Source organism: Durio zibethinus, chromosome 5, assembly GCF_047325235.1.
Source record: "Durio zibethinus cultivar Kanyao isolate XHJ-2024 chromosome 5, ASM4732523v1, whole genome shotgun sequence".
In the NCBI taxonomy this organism is placed as follows: Eukaryota; Viridiplantae; Streptophyta; class Magnoliopsida; order Malvales; family Malvaceae; genus Durio; species Durio zibethinus.
The window spans coordinates 33509631-33523441 of NC_143166.1; the positions used below are offsets into that span (position 1 = coordinate 33509631).

The 13811-nt window shown below is 34.7% G+C and overlaps 3 protein-coding genes across 17 annotated transcripts; 2 read left to right on the plus strand and 1 right to left on the minus strand.

The window, feature by feature from the left end:
* The first annotated feature begins 420 nt into the window (after nt 1-420).
* On the plus strand, nt 421-1338 carry LOC111282938 (uncharacterized). Its single transcript, XM_022871242.2, has one exon. It carries the CDS (start codon nt 534-536, stop codon nt 975-977), a length of 444 nt encoding a protein of 147 aa, XP_022726977.1. The 5' UTR covers nt 421-533; the 3' UTR covers nt 978-1338.
* Nucleotides 1339-2054: 716 nt separating this feature from the next.
* LOC111281786 (putative ubiquitin-conjugating enzyme E2 23) lies at nt 2055-10300 on the minus strand. Of its 15 annotated transcripts, none has more exons than XM_022869451.2 (9): nt 10201-10300; nt 7409-9481; nt 6739-6876; nt 5822-6289; nt 5296-5365; nt 5067-5206; nt 4469-4780; nt 3413-3710; nt 2055-2621 (listed from the first exon to the last, which is right to left on the minus strand). In XM_022869451.2, the coding sequence occupies exons 2-8, from the start codon at nt 9479-9481 to the stop codon at nt 3459-3461; spliced, it is 3453 nt and encodes a 1150-aa protein (XP_022725186.1). In that variant the 5' UTR covers nt 10201-10300; the 3' UTR covers nt 2055-2621; nt 3413-3458. The 15 variants fall into 15 exon arrangements, 7 of the variants coding, with proteins under 7 accessions (XP_022725186.1, XP_089617420.1, XP_089617421.1 ...); XM_089761294.1 differs by having other exon boundaries at nt 10090-10300; XR_016342398.1 differs by having other exon boundaries at nt 2213-2621; nt 4972-5206.
* Nucleotides 10301-11306: 1006 nt separating this feature from the next.
* Nucleotides 11307-13733, plus strand: LOC111282425 (uncharacterized). Its single transcript, XM_022870497.2, has 5 exons — nt 11307-11615; nt 11726-11822; nt 12005-12083; nt 12203-12284; nt 13341-13733. Exons 1-5 carry the CDS (start codon nt 11583-11585, stop codon nt 13479-13481), a joined length of 432 nt encoding a protein of 143 aa, XP_022726232.1. The 5' UTR covers nt 11307-11582; the 3' UTR covers nt 13482-13733.
* The last annotated feature ends 78 nt before the right edge of the window (nt 13734-13811 follow it).

Genomic DNA, 13811 nt, shown 5'->3' on the forward strand with positions numbered 1-13811 from the left:
ATGTGGCATAAATTATAAATTAAGCATTCTCGCATTCTTAACTATACTTTCTATATGACAGGTAGGTCTTCAGTCCAATGATAAATATATAACTAGTTGCACCACCTATCATAAAATTGCTAAATTTATTTAATTTATATAATCATCTTTAAAATGTAACATCGACGGTACTCAAATCCCAAAGCATATGTAAATTTTTTTTCTATCCAGGCTGAAGCTTATACCAAAAAGAATAGATAACAAAGAAAATAAATTCAGTACGTCACATGTAAATAATTGCTTCCAGGCTCATTAGAAGATCTAATGATCCCCTAAGGAAAACAGCAAGCCTGGCAAGTAAGCCCAATGTTCTCCAAAGCTAAAACTAGAACCCAACTGCGAAATGAAAAGTACCAAAGGGAAAACAACAGTTTGGGCCTTAACTTTCTATTTCTTAAACTCTAATGCAAACCCGTTAAACCCTAAACCACTGCCAACCCCGTTTAAATACTGGTTTCTTACAAACCCAAAACTTCTGACAACATAAAAAAAAAATGGCTACTTTTGGTGGGCGCCGGTTCAAGGAGTTTGTGAAAATGTACGGGAAAGTGGCACTTGGGGTTCACTTGTCAGTCTCTGCAGCTTCCATAACAGGCTTTTATGTGGCCATCAAGAACAACGTTGACGTCCAATCGTTGTTCAATAACTTCCATATCATGGGCCTTTCCAAAGAACAAAAAAACCAAAACCCATCTCCTCAATCGCCAACCCAAAATGGGTACTTGATGGAAGAATCGATTGAGAAACCAACGGTGGTGATTGAAGAGAAGGAAAAAAATTGGATCGCTGAGCTTGCCACATCCACTGGTGGAGCCCTTACATTGGCTGTGCTTTGTAACAAGGCCTTGTTCCCTGTTCGTGTTCCGATCACTATCGCGCTTACACCTTCAATCGCTAGGTTTTTGGCAAGGACGAGGATTTTTAAGAATAGCGTATGATTTCTTTTTCATTCTTTTATTTTTACAATCATAAAATATAGATAACTTTCACTGTGAATGGTTTTTGTTTTGGTGGTGATTAGGATTGGAACAACAAATTTGCAATAATAATTTACATAGTACTGTGATACTACTGCTGTTTATGTATTTTCTTTTTTCTTTTAATTCTTATTGGGAAAATCAGATGGAGAAATTATAGTTCTTGAACTAAGATTCTTATAGATTTTTTCTTTTTTTTAAATTCTTATTGGGAAAATCAGATGGAGAAATTGTAGGAAAAGGTGGCACGTTCTAGTAGAATAATCATATAGGTTGGAATAGGAAAAAAATCCTTGAATTTTTAAACTATAAAATGTTTGAACTAGGGGAAAACAGTTGGTTCAATTTATTATGAAATTTGGTTGAAGTAATATCTTAGGGATCTTTTGGTATTATTGTGTATATTATATTTTATGTTTTTAAAATTTTTGTTTTATTTAATTTTTAATTTATTAAATTTAAAAACATATTTAAATAAAATATTTTAGTTATAAAAATGTAAAAATAAAAATATATAAGAGAAAAAGGTTAAAGTTTTAACATTTTCAAGGAAAAATGTTCGATTCTCGAACAGGTGAACAGCACTCGTGCTGTAATGATATCAAATTGTTTCCACAATTTTGAAAATATAATTTTTTTTAATAATTTTTATTTTTATTTTTAATTTTTAAAAATAAAAAAACAAAAACAACCTACCAAATATATTTTTATTTCTAATTTTGAGAAAAACTAAAAAAAATTACGTTACCAAACAAACCTTAATTAGTTTCCCTTGTGGGGTTTCTTATGAAAGTGAGATCCTATCACGCGCACAAATTCCTGTGATTTTTCCATGCTGAAGAAGGGGAGAGAATTGCAAATAAATGCTATATATTTTAGCCATTGGCCACCTTGATCTGGTAATATGTCTGGTGTGGCGTTTGCTTCGCTAGACTTTCATGTAGTTTAATTGAAACCCCTCTCTCTCTGTTTATTATTATTTTTGGATAAAAAAATAACTCCTAATGATCTGATTATTTTTTACGTGTTGGTAGGATTGTTATATCGTTGATGTTTTAAAATTAAAAAATTTCTGGTCCGACCTCGCTGTTGTAGGAAGGCATATGGTTTACAGCCCTATCAAACACCTTTTGGACCGTACCCATTCCGAGCTAGTTGATAAATAAATTGAGACACAAGTGGTAGATCAATTTATTGTGGAACCTTCCGATCTAATGCGTATATACAATCTTTTGAAGGATATTATTCTTTCTTGTGTCTAGTTCTTGATTTCATAGAGTGCTAACCCTATTATCAGTCAGTTCTTTTCCATGGACAGTACCTCCCAACAAGATTGATCTGTTTGGATTTTGGTCCCTGATGGCCTTTTCATTGATTTTGCCGATTGGATTTTTATGAATGGAAAAAGGGTGTTTTGGATCGGGAGTAATCACTAGGGATAGGGCAAAAATCGGGGGAAGGACAAAGCAAAGAGCGATGCCTGCATTAAATCAATTGATTCGTCGTGGTAGAGAAGAGAAACGACGCCATTGCAAACAGCAAGTTGAACATTGATGCCTATGATTTTCAGCAGCATTTCTCATATTCATGCTTCTTATCACGAGCCTGCAAATGATTATGTCCATAGATTTGGATGTTTTAGACACCACTTGATGACATAAAAATGACATAAAAATGATATAAAAAAATATATGAAAATGACAAGATTTAAAATTGATAAAAATCATATATATATATATTATACAGAAATTGAAAAATATATTTCATGTTTAATATATCAATATGAATTATAATATAATAATTTTTATATTTGACAAGAAAAAAATCCAAGATGAATACATAAATTATCATGTTTACATATCCCCAAAAAATCCTTTTCTATGCGAAAGCTCTCAGATTCGCACGGGTATTAAGATAACTCACAAGGTTTGATAAAATGGAAAACCTAAGTTCAATTTAAGTAGAAATTGAAATAACATAACCCGTGTTACAGCATCCTATCAGAACAACAAATAGAGTAAAAAGAAATCCGATTTGGATAATCGATTCACTTGGTAATATTCATATCAAAGTCTATGAACATACAATGAAACTTGAGACAACGGATACTTTCTCCAATTTAAATCAATTTACCATTTGAAGTCATCAGTCAATCCAAAACCCTGACTGTCTTCCCATTCCTATTTCCTAGGGTACTAAAAGAAATCAGTGAACAAAAAAGTTATAAGACATTCACTCAAAAGAATTGAAAAGAAGAGAATCAGCACAACTTTTGAACCTTCTAAGGTAGTTAAAGGCTTCCGAATACGAGAGGAGAATGTTTTACCAAGTCCTCTAATCAATGATCAAGCGTTTACATCGAAAGACATCTGGAATTTGGAAGTACCAGCACTGACCTTGTTGCTTTGATGGCAATGCTGTGTTTGTCTTTAGAACCCACCATTATGACTGTTGGAGATGCTTAAATTCCTGACAATCAGCTCCAACTTCAGTAAGTGCTGATAAAAGCTTTGGCACAATCTTGCCTAACATCAGTTTGAAACCAACTGAAGTGGAGTTTACATTGTTCGCATCACTAAAAGAGGCATCTTTAGTTAGAGAGCCAATTAAGTAGCCTTTCATGTATGCATCACAGGCTTTAAGGATGTAATAACCACGTCTCCTGAAATGGCATCTGACAAGTTCTTCAAAGTCCTAGAGATGGTCATAAAGTTATAAAACTAATCATTTGTATCTGAAAAAAAGAAAAAGCTGAATCATGAAAACCCCTACTACATCTAAGATATAATATCAAGCACTAATGAGAAAATTGCCTACGTGAAACAACTTAAGTAGCAAAAAGATGGAAGCATGAAAATATTTGACTATACCATGTCACTTGAATCTAGGGCAAACTTCACTTACACCCCCTGTGGTTTGGATGTTTCCAGCATAGCCTCCCTGTGCCTTTTTTTAAGACAGCCTCCTATGGTAAAATTCCATTACCATTAATATTTCTTAGTAAAATTATGAGAATACCCTTGTGTGAATAAAGTACTTTTTGAATAGAGGATATTTTAATTATTTACCAGATAAAATTAATTGTGTAACCCCCTCTGGGAACAGAAGTTTACCACAGGGGGCCATCTGGGAAAGAGAAAAGCACATGGGTGGTATGTAGAAAATGTCCAAACCACAAAGATGTAAGTAGAATTTACCCTAAACTATTGCTAAGTATTAAAACCAACGTGTGAAGGTTCGATAAATCAGCACCAAACATTAACAGGAACAGTTGACCTTCAATTTCACTCCGCTGTACCTGTTGAAAACCAAGGATGACACCTAGATATTCTAGAAACTAAGAAACTATATGTGCCAATAATTACCCCTTTAAAATCTTAGGGGATAACTCCCTACATACCATGCAACAGTAACTCAATAAAGAGAACATACTACTGAAATGTAACAATCACCTTTGGGGGCTTCCGCATGAGATACATCATTGACTTGCAGTTCAGTAAGAAAGTATTCTCATTGTATGCCAATGAATTTTTCTCTCCTTCAGCTGTCCCAACCTGCTTATCATACCCAGCTTCATTGAAATATGGCTTAGCATTTAGCACTAACCCCTGCAATGAAACTAGGACTTGAAGGATGCTTGAGGACGATGGATCCCAAACTTCATTTCCCCTGCCAGTCCATGTGTTTAGAAGGCTAAGGCACACCTTGCCTTCCTCATATAAATTGGGATTTATCCTCCAACCACCTGAATGATAGTACGCTGACTGCAAAATCAAAACCCCACTCAGAGAAAAAACAGTAACATGAATCACTTATACTATTACAGATTAAAGAAAATTTCAAAAAACTCAGAAGTTAAATTCTCTGAACTTTAAAAGATGAGGAAAACATATTTCAAGCTTTAAGTAATCAAATTTGGGCCCAGTCTAGAGGCCTAACATGATGGTCATCATACCTTTGTCCTAAAAAAGTATCAAGTATATCTTTCCCCGAGAAGAAAGAGATGGAGGGAGGGGCAATGAAGAAATAAGAGAAGGTTTTTAATCTTACTGGTGGCACATCAGGATACTCAGGAGGAAGGTGAAAATCAAAGAAGAAGAGACCATCTTGATAAGGTGTCCCATATGCCCCAACTATTACAGCCCTCAAGAGGTCCATCCGATCCTCATATACTCGTACATAGATTCCATCTGTTAAATAGTTATAAGTGCTTAACTTAAAGGTTGATACAGCCAAGGACCAGAAACCTTTTGATATATCTGCACTACACAATCTTTACCTGGCAGGTTGTTCTGAAGGATGTTCCAATCTTGCTGAACCTTCTTTAGCCACTTCCTTCCAGTATTATTCTGCAAGCATGATTAATGTGGCAAGATTCAACATCCAAAAGACATAACCACACAGGTGAAGTACCAACTGGTAAGGTTATACACTACAATTACTAAAAAGTAATAACACCATAGTAGAGCGAGTCAACACAAAACCTAAAAAATTTAACAAGAAATACAACGTATCAATATATTAGAGTCTCCTCAAGCAACAGGCTATCTTCATTAATGAAAGAAGTTCTTTTATCAATTATTCAATTCAGAAACTGAGTCTATGGCATAGCTTTCCAAGTGGCACTACAATATGTCAGTGTGCATTTTTAATTACACAATCAAATTAATGGGATGATCCTAATCATACTATGATAACTTGAAAAGTCCATGTCCAAATATTATATTTCATGTGCTTAAAGTTATAACTCGAGACAACAAAGCAAGCTATAAATTTTTTATGCTAATATATGAAAGGTCATCTACCTGTGCATTTGCACCAAGAAAATAATGATCTAAAGGATCCTTAGCTGTATCAAACCGCCTGAAACTGCAAGCATGATCCTCATCACCTGCTTTAGAATCTGAGTCTTCAATTCTCAAGTTGAATAAACCTTCCACTGAAAGTGAATGTTTCTGAGCCTTAGATTCAACGTGTTCCTGTCCTTTTCCATGAACACTTTCGCCACTGGAATTATCAAGAACATTAGACTTCTGCGAGCTAGACTCATAGCTGGAATCTCTTCCCTCGGGCTGATGCTCATTTTCTCCTTTGGAATCCAAACCAATTGGATCAACATTTTTTTGTCTTCCCGAAAACAATCCACTCGCTAGTCTGGTGACAAAATCAAATGCAGCTAAGGGGAGAGATAATGCTGCATTCCTTCCAGAATTATTCTCCATGCCCTCTTCTACTTCTGAAATAATGTTGCTGGCATTTTGTGGTTCCAGATCCTGAACAATAAATACTTACATCATTCACTCAGCTGAGAAACAAAATATATGAATTGTTAGAATTTAAGATTATGTAATAATTTACTGATAGTTCTACTAGCATGGCGCATAAAAGGTTTAGTGATCATGTATGTGCAGAAGGCATCTAGAAAATTTTTTCCAACCATCTGATGGTCCTACCTGCACAATAAGGCAAAGATATTTTTTTCCCAAAAATATGTGATTAATACATCAATTTTTTTTTTGCTCTCAAAGTTCTAAATCTCAACCTATTGAGATCATCCCAGAGCATATTCTGGTTCATAAAAAAGTGTTTCAGAATGAAGTGTCAAGATCGACAACTGTTGAACCACTTTTTACGAAAACCTGCTTGCAAGTAATTGATATACTGACATGTAACTGATTTAAATTTATGGACTTCCGCACTATTGTTTCAAACAGAAACAAACCTCTTCAGCATTCTCAAAAGCATCCATCTCATCATCATTAACAGTTTCCCAACTAGCTGCGTCATCACTTACTTCACTCCCGGCAGCAATTGACTCATCATCATCTCGACCAACTACGTAAATTGCTTGAGGTCCAACCTAAACAAACCAAAAGATCAATTTGTCAAAACAATACCTATGCTCCTTCACATGGAAGAAAAGGCACAGTAAAAAAAAGTTATCACTAATCATCACATGATAAAACATACAAGTAGTTAAGATATTCCTACAATAAGCACATATAAATAGAATATAAGTAAAGAAAGATAAATTTACTGATAACAATAAGCTAAAAATGTCATTTGAAACCTTCTCTGAGGTTATAATGCTTATATTTAGCCTCCTTGGGATCTATGTGAGACCATTAATGGTCACATACAGAATAAACCACTCAAAAGAACACAACAGAGAGCAGGTTCTGTCATTCCAACCAGAATAACAATATCCAGTGAGATAAAAAAGCCTCTAATGTTTTATATCAGCCAGATTGATGGGAAGAGAGGTTACCGATGTAATAAATATAAGAAAACCAACTGATAAAAGATGCAAAGTTTAAGATTCAGAAGGTATGGACAACTCTAAGGAGAAAGAAAACGAAATGATAGTTCACAGAATAAGGCATCAAGTTTACCGTTGAGACCATCCCGTCAGCCCATGTAACCTCAATATCACCATTTCTCAAGCCAGTTATGTTCCCAACCCAAGAAAGATCTGTGAACTCCATGGAAGCTTCATTCAGCGATGCACCTTCTACTTTATTACTTCCTGAGTGCTTTTTAAAGTCTTGTTTTACCTCCTTTGATCCATCTTCCTGCTTTGGCTCCTTAATGGAGCCTTCACCAGAAGCAGATTGCATGGGAACCGAAGCCATGGGTAATCGAACTACCACATCACCATAACAGTAATCATAATCTGGATGAGCTTCCAATTCATACACACTTACTATTTCCTCCTTTTCAAACTCCCGAGGGTCCTCTGCTCTGGCAACTGGCTTTAACCACTTTACACAAGCTGTCCGCTCCTTTGCATTAACACTTTTTACCACCCCAACACGCCTGGGTTCATATTCATCATCACCATCATAGGAGGCTTTCTCCACCACATATTGCTCTGCAACAAATTCATGATCACCAGGAGTTTCAATTGGGATCAACGTCGTTGCGTGTACTCCATGTTCCACCGTTCCATCCTGCCATGCAACATCAACACTTGTTCTACTATTGACAATTAAAAGTGCCCTTTCAAAATTATCCACTTTCTTTTTTGCTTTCTTGTCTTTCCTAATCACAACTTTACGTATCTTCTTGCGGTGAAGTGGCCAATGCTCATGGACAGTCGCCTTTGAAACTGATAATGAACTGCTACAAGAGCTAGATTCAGGTGAGGCTTTATTTTCAATAACTCCATTGTCTTTAGTTTCAATAATTGCATTGTTTTCATCAGGTGTAGACATTGCATTGAGATCCATGGATTCACCATTATCATTTGATTCTTCCAGAGTAACCTCTTCTGAGTCACTTTTATGCTTTCCCCCATTTCTTATGGAACCATTATGTTGCAGTTTAGACAAACCCTTGTCCAAAGAAATGGATTGCAATGAAGTTGGAAGAAGACACCAATCACCCACTTGCCAATTCGCATGTGTAAAACAAGACAACAGTTTTAGATTCTTTGGATTCTGCTCTCCAGCTGGGGCAGTCGAAGAATCGGGCCCATAGCCAGCAGATGCTATCCAATAAATAAACACAGATCCAGCTGCAACTTTAGTGACTGTACCTTCTAGCCGATTTGGCTTCCATAAGCCAGATAACCACCTAGAATTCTTGAAAACAGATGAAGAGCTTGCCTTTACACGCTGGCCAGGATAGTACGGAAAATTACTATCATCTTCAAGGGTGTTCCTAGTACTTGGTTTGAGACGCAATGGTTCAGCCCTCATAACTTTGCACATAGAGCCATCATCAAACAACACGTTGACATTATCTAAAACATCATCTATTCTACCTAGCCAGGGACCAAGGACCACATAATCACCCACAGTGAAATCCCTCACACGTTGCAAATCTCTAGTGGAGATATCTTTTATAATAGATCCATCTGGAGCTAACAGATCAACAGAGATATTGACATCCACCACAACACCAACCTGCCCAGTTGAGTCTGAAGCAGCACCAACATAATCCCCATGTAAGAAACCCCGATCAACAACAGTTACATTCTTAATACTTTGAACTGGCTCAGTATCATCCATCCAGAGTACCCGAATTTGATCGGCTTGAAGATCACCACACTTATAATCGCGGTCAACTTTGTTCCCCTCACCACTCTCATTAACATTGCTATTGTAATCAACATCAGTGTTTTCATCTTCACCATCCAGATCTTCTTCTTCATCTTCGTCATCTCTATCATCGGCTATGCTTCCATCTGAATCTGAGTCACCAGCAACTTCACTCACAATCCCAATTGAACCACTTGCATTAATCCTGACAACATCTTGTCGATAAATATAAGGAACACTATGCGAGTTACTGGAAGTCTCATTTTGTTTACTAACTCCAACATCAGTTGGGTTATTTACATTTTGATCACTAACAGATCCATTTGTTGTAGAATCACCCTGACTCAAACTGTTACTTTCATGCGAACTTGTTGTGGTGGACTCGTTAGTCTCAAAAGCTAATAAAGGTTGCTTCGTTCCCATCTAAGATAACATATACAAACATCATAAAACTATCATTTAGCACACTTAATTCAGCAAAGCAAGTTTCAACCTATCAAGCATTTCACTTCTAATTTCCAAATCTTTTGTTCAACCTAACAATAATCTGAGGTTTTACAATAACCTAACAACATACATAACTCGATATTAACAGATTAACAATAAGGTTTTCATGAAACATAACATTCTTAAACCAGTTTCTTCTAAAACAGAAAGTACAAATTTACTCAGATATCATACACTTTAAACTAACATTGAGCTCTTTCCAAAAAGTTAATCACCAGATTTTATATCAAACCAAAATTTTGCCTAAAAATCGCATTTAACCATTTAATATCCTATTCAAAACACACACAAAAAAGTGCTTCGAATTATTCCAGAAACAAAGGTCTTCTATTCGATAGCATTAAATCCAAATGTACAATTGAATGCCAAAACAAAAGCAAAATTAAGAAATATATATTCACATACTCTAATACGGATTAAAACAATCTCCAAAAACAGCTCAAAAATTAATCAAGTAACAAATCATTGAATTTAAAATTAAAAAAAAAAAAAAGAGCAAGCAGCTCAAATCCACACTGCTCTACCTCATTCCAATAAAAATTGTAGAAAGGAAGTAGAAAGGGAAATGAAAATATTGGTTCAGCTTTCATCGGTAATTAATCGCAGGATTCAAAGATGACCTAAGATGAAATTACCTGATGAAAATCGGCGATTTTTTGAATAGAGGAATAGAGAAAAAGAGACACAGAAATGGAACGGAGAGGAGCTGTTTGTATTTTAAAAGAGAAAAAGGCCAAAAAAAAAAAAGACAAATTAGACAATAAGTACTAATTTGGAGCCTAGACTCTGGAAGCGGAGTGTAGGGGTAGATTTGTAATTATAAAAAGTTTTATTTTTTGTCTGGTGTTTGGATGTTTGGGCCAATAGGGATCCAACAATTCTGAATTTCATCAGATTTGCTGAATTTTATAAATTTTTTTTTTTCAAATATTTTTGGGAGAATATATATACGCCTTAAAGGAATAAATAACGGTATTTTACTATTCTTTTCATGTGTTAAAAAAAATAATATAAAATATTAAAACTTGCGCTACATCTTCATTTGAAGTAAAGAAATAGGATGAGTTTCGTTGGGCGATTTTTTGAAGGGAAGGAAAGGTATCCTTTTGTTTGAAGGCAACCCTTAAAAGTATATCGAATTTTAAGTTTTAGAAGTGTTATATTTAGATGATCACGTAAGTAATATTTTGACCATTATATCATCAGCGCTCACGTAACAACTTGTTTAATTAGTTATGTTATCATCATGAAATATATAAAAAAAAATTAAATCAATAATGCATCATATTTTTTATATTAATTTTTTTTTCATACATTTAATAGATTTAGTAGAAATTTGGATTTTATCGTAATTTTTATGTGATTAAATTTTTTGTATCATCAATTAAATTTAAATGTCAATTTTAATGAAATTTATTCGATATAAATTTTTTTAATCATAATTATAATAATTTTTATTAAAATTAATTTTATCGTAAATCTAAATGGACGCTTAAATGTCAAAGTGCATTTGAAAATATGATCTTAGTTTTTTATGACAAAATTTAGATAAAATAGATGGTGAAACTTAACTAAATCAAAATTAGTCCTTAATACAATGAGAGAAAAAAAAAATCATAAAGAGCTAATTAACCAAGAAAATATTGTGCCTAACTTGAAATGGAATATAAGATATAGATAAAATTCCTCATTTAGCTTTATAAGATGGTAAAATTAATTAAATTTAAATGTTAATCTTCTTTCTATATGATTTTCACTCGCATATTTTCATTTTTATTCTATAGTTTTATTATAATAAAAGAAAAAGAACGATTTAATAAAAAATCAAACGGCGGTTGGCGTTCCTGGAGCTATAGTTTCAAGGGTACAGATCAAGTGGCCACACTACATCTAACTACGCTCGAGAGTCGAGAACACCTGAAAACTTCTCCAATTAACGCGAACTAACCGAGACTTCACATCCAATCGTCTTCCGTAAGAGTGAAGGGAGCTTGGCGCTTAGGGAAATCCGGAGAAGATGATAGTGTGTGTCGCCGTCGTAGGCCATCAGGTGCGCCACCCTCCTCTTTCAACCGTTCTTGATTTCACGCATCAATTCACAAAGCGAAATCTTTTTCCTTTTGTTTCTATTAATGATCTGTTTTTCATTATGATGAACAGAACAATCCTCTTTACATACAGAGCTTCACCGACGCCGATGATGCTCTCAAGCTCCATCACATCGTCCACTGCTCCCTCGATGTCGTCGACGAGCGAGGTATTACTAAGAATTCACTTTTTTTTCTTCATTGACATAGTAGGATCTGAATCAGGCACATTTAGCGGCAAATATGTTAAAATTTATTTATTTTTTAATTTAAAATTTCGCTTATGCTAATTTCAAATCATAGATTTTGAACATCTGATGATGTATGATTATATATAATTATATATTTATAGTGAACAATCCAAAAAAATCTGGGCCGCCATTGAACGAGACCTTTTTGGGATTGCTTTATCCTACAGAGAATTATAAAGTGTAAGAGGTTAATTTTACAGTCAATTTTGTTTTTACATTTGATTCGAAATTCCTACCGTCGCTTTGTTTTGTAAGTATTGGAATGTTGAACTTCTTGTGTGTGGCTGTGTTGTTTGCAGCTATGGTTATTTGACTAACACAAAGGTGAAGTTCATTTTGGTGACGACGAATTTAGATGTTAGAGATGCCGATGTTAGAAATGTAAGTATTGCTGTATCCGACAACGAATTGGATTGTAGGAATAAGGATTGTATTTGAAGTCCGTAAATATATCATTTCTATTTTGTTTCTTTTTTCATTGGAGCTATGACAATGTTGATGTGCAATAATGCATCATTTCTAATACTATCTTTATTTTTGCGTTTCCTTCGTTGGTTTACTTATAATATGGGTCTATAGCTATGTTATAACTAAAAATAGGTTTATTGATAAGTGAACCTTCATTAAATTTTAAGCCCTAGATGAAGTGTCAAGGAAGCACGCACGAACTAGTGGTGGCATTGAGTATTTGAATTTGTCTTGGTAATGAATGAGTGTTGGGCTGAGTTTTCTCCTTATGTTCAGTTAAGAACTTTGCCTAAGCTTTAGCCACTACTACTGATGGATTACTAAGCTTCAGCCCTATCCTTGATATAATATGAGGCTATAGTCATGGATGATGACAACCTATGGAAGCAATAAAGTTGAAATCTAGAGAGTGGTAAATCATGAGTTAATTCTTGTGATATATCTATCTATTAGATTTGCTGGTCAATCCTGATACATGGACAAGTCTTAGGAGTTAGACTTAGACCTGCGTATATGGAAACTACAGAAAAATTTGGTGGTTGTTTCTGCTGAAATCAAACATATTTGTTGAAATCCTAGCTTGTGATTTTTTCTTCCATTGTAGATTTTCCTATGTGGAATTCTATTTTTTGTTATTGTTTCAGATGAGATGGTCAAGGGTTCCTCATATAACTGTAGGTTTGAATGTTCCATTTCCACTTATTGGATGATCTAGGTGGTTGCTACCAGTTACTGCCCCCATCCGCCAATGGCACACTCACACCTACTTTCTTAGCATAAATTTGAGACCAATGTTTGAGTGTGTTGCTTTTCTTGGAATTAGACAAATGAGTATTTCTTCTTAAAGCTTTTTATTCTTTGTATTGAAAAAAATAGTATATTATGTTCTATATTTTGAATGGATGCTTACAATATTATTATGGTGTCTGACTTGTTCTTGCTTTTCAATTTTGCTGTACCTATGTATAGTTTTTCAGGAGGTTCCATGCTGCATATGTTGATGCAGTCTCAAACCCATTTCATGTGCCTGGTAAAAAGATTACTTCCAGAACTTTTGCAGAAAGAGTGAGCACAATAGTCAAGTCATTTGGGCTGAGTTCAGCTGGGTGATTCTGGTGTGAGATCAAAGCTTTTGAATAACTTCATTAAACTAGTAAATTCTGTTATTTTTGGTTCTCATTACCGTTTTTCTTTTCCTTCTACCCTTTTTCTGCCTCACCTAGGAGTTTGAACTTACTTTTGTATCATTCATGATTGTTCAGGATGTGAGTTGTATCATAGATGAACAAGTGACTGATATTTTTCGTTTCTTCTAATTAGAAATTACTTTGTTAATAATGCTAAGTATTTTTCTTTCAGCCATATCTGTTACTTGTTTTCACATATTGGCCAACGACATACTAGTCATTCATGTTGAGCCCTTACAGAATATGGTCGCTG